Source organism: Habropoda laboriosa, unplaced genomic scaffold (genome assembly GCF_001263275.1).
Source record: "Habropoda laboriosa isolate 0110345459 unplaced genomic scaffold, ASM126327v1 scaffold129, whole genome shotgun sequence".
NCBI lineage: Eukaryota > Metazoa > Arthropoda > Insecta > Hymenoptera > Apidae > Habropoda > Habropoda laboriosa.
Window position 1 is genome coordinate 543034 of NW_017100255.1, and position 2330 is coordinate 545363.

The window sequence follows — 2330 nt, forward strand, 5'->3', positions numbered from 1 at the left end:
CTCGTACATTTCTAAGAGAACCATAAATAAAATAGTTACAAAAAAGTACGTAAAAAGTACGCATTGAAAAGCATTAATTACTGACAAATATGATTAAGTATAGAGTTTACTAAAAAATGCAAGTGTATACGTTATATTCAACGGCTACACAGAAGAAAAAGAAAAGACAAAAAGAGACAGGTGTGAGCGAATTTTCGGTGGCCTGCAACAGGTTTTAGGAACTTAAGCAGACCTGTGCAATAGCTCACGATTAGACGTATGATATACATCTAGGTAACTGGCGAGCATAAGCTCAACACGAAGAATCGTAAACTAACACGTTTATCTAAATAAAAGACTTTCCTACAGACCATATTTCGTTGGTCTGCAAATTTTAAATGTAGTATAAAAGCCTCTGATATAAACAAAAATAAGCAATAATAAATTAATTTAAATTAGATGATTATATAAAGATTGATGCAATGAAAACTGGGCTATAGTTAACAAAATAAATGTGAACGAAAATAGAGATGAAATTGTTCTGTCGAAAACGTTTTCTCATAAAGTCATTGGTTCTTGGACCTCAGTAATATTTAGAGTAGCTAACAAACTTAACTCTTGGTTAAGCGAGCCCTCTCTGAAAAGGTCCGAAAAAATCTGTTGTCACGAATTTATTAATAGCAATGGAGAGCATTCTTACAATTATAAATACTTATAAGCCACGATCATTCCTACAATTTTCTCAAAGCCGCATGTCCAATCGCATTTAATGTCAGCGATACCTACCAAATCTTAAATAGTAGTCTGCCTCGTTTGTTCAGTAATTTTAACGTCGATAGCAGATTAGATAAAGCTACTATAGACAAGTTGATCAAATCATATTAGAGTCAATTTCAGGAATTTATTTCCTATGTTATATTAAATGGAATTCGTTTATCTTTTTATAAATACAGGATACAGTATACAAAATTTCGATAAAAATAAATATTGAAACATTGTTTACGAGAGGCCTTTGCATGATTATTTGATAGACATTCACCTTTATTTATCGTGCATAATATTAAGTTAAATAATTTATAAAAATTAACTATTTACAAATCGATAGGACATGCAGCACTAATTTTATAACTTAATGCACTTATTTCAATATACCTAAGCACATGCTTGTTTCGAGACAAATAAAAAGAACTGGCGGTGCTCCTTGCGGATATATTACGTCTATTACCCTTACTATATAATTGTAACATTTATGGGCATCCAGTAGAAAATAGAGTCCCTTGAGTGAAAGCGTTCTCGAGGTTTTCTGTAAAAGTGAAGAGTTTGGCATTATGCTCACGATCACTGTACGTCGTTACCCATATCTGTATAAAAACATGAAAAACATAAACAAATATCAAAAATATATCAATGAAAACATTAACTAAAATTTAAGTTTTTAACAACTAACACCCATGCCCATACCCATTTTATTAAAAAAATAAAAATTTTCGCAAGGTTTGTTCGTTTTTTCAATAACTTTTATATTCACAAATATTTTTGTACGAAACTGAACTAATTTTGCGTATCATTTAAAATAACTTTAAAATGGATGTAGATTTAAATATATCAAACAACCCACTTACTCCAAACTGTTGAGCATTCCTGACCGATTCCTTTTGTACAAAATCGAACAAACCCACGATTTTACAATAAGAATGTAGATGTTTAATTATTTGCATCTAAAAAAAAATTGTATATAAAACCACAAGAGATAAAATAGAATTTATATATAAAACTTACCACGATTTCCTGTTCTAATAGCATTAACACCGGTTAAATGGTATTGACCAGCTCTAATTGGTTTAGCGATCTGTGCACTGGCTCCACGACGGACAAAATTCTTCTGTCTAACAGCTTCTTTGATTCTATCTACCTCATACTGATAGCGTTTACGATCTCGCATTGCACATTCTTTGGCAGTTCGCAATGCTGTTTCAAGAGCTTTTACACGCTCCATCGTCACTCGTAATCTTTTTTCAAGTTTGGGCATTTCGCATCGGAGATCAGCATTATCCCTCACAAGTTGCTTATGAACCTATTGGAGAACATAAATTCAATTTATACTGAACTTTACAAAATAAAAGGTTTCTCATGGTGAGATTTATGATTGCGTACCTTCGTCAATTGATCCAAATTAGACTCAAGGAAGGAAATCTTTTGTTTTTGCGTAAGCGATCCACCATCGTCATCATTATCTTCCGCATTCAAGCTTTTCTTAATTCTAGTCTGAAGATCTTGAACGAACAATTTGCGCAGATTGTGCAATGTTTGAAGTTCTTTGGCTACTGTTTCTTCCAGACCTTTAAGGTCTT

General features: G+C 32.3%; 1 protein-coding gene across 1 annotated transcript in view; it reads right to left on the reverse strand.

The window, feature by feature from the left end:
- Positions 1-999: 999 nt before the first annotated feature.
- LOC108572528 (kinesin heavy chain) overlaps positions 1000-2330 on the reverse strand; it is a 7011-nt gene continuing 5680 nt past the window's right edge. Inside the window, exons 13-15 of the mRNA XM_017934780.1 lie at positions 2134-2330; positions 1759-2053; positions 1000-1282 (exon numbers count right to left, since the gene is read on the reverse strand). Of these exons, the coding sequence (XP_017790269.1) occupies positions 1227-1282; positions 1759-2053; positions 2134-2330 (548 nt within the window). The 3' untranslated portion in view covers positions 1000-1226. The remainder of the gene's footprint in view (positions 1283-1758; positions 2054-2133) is intronic.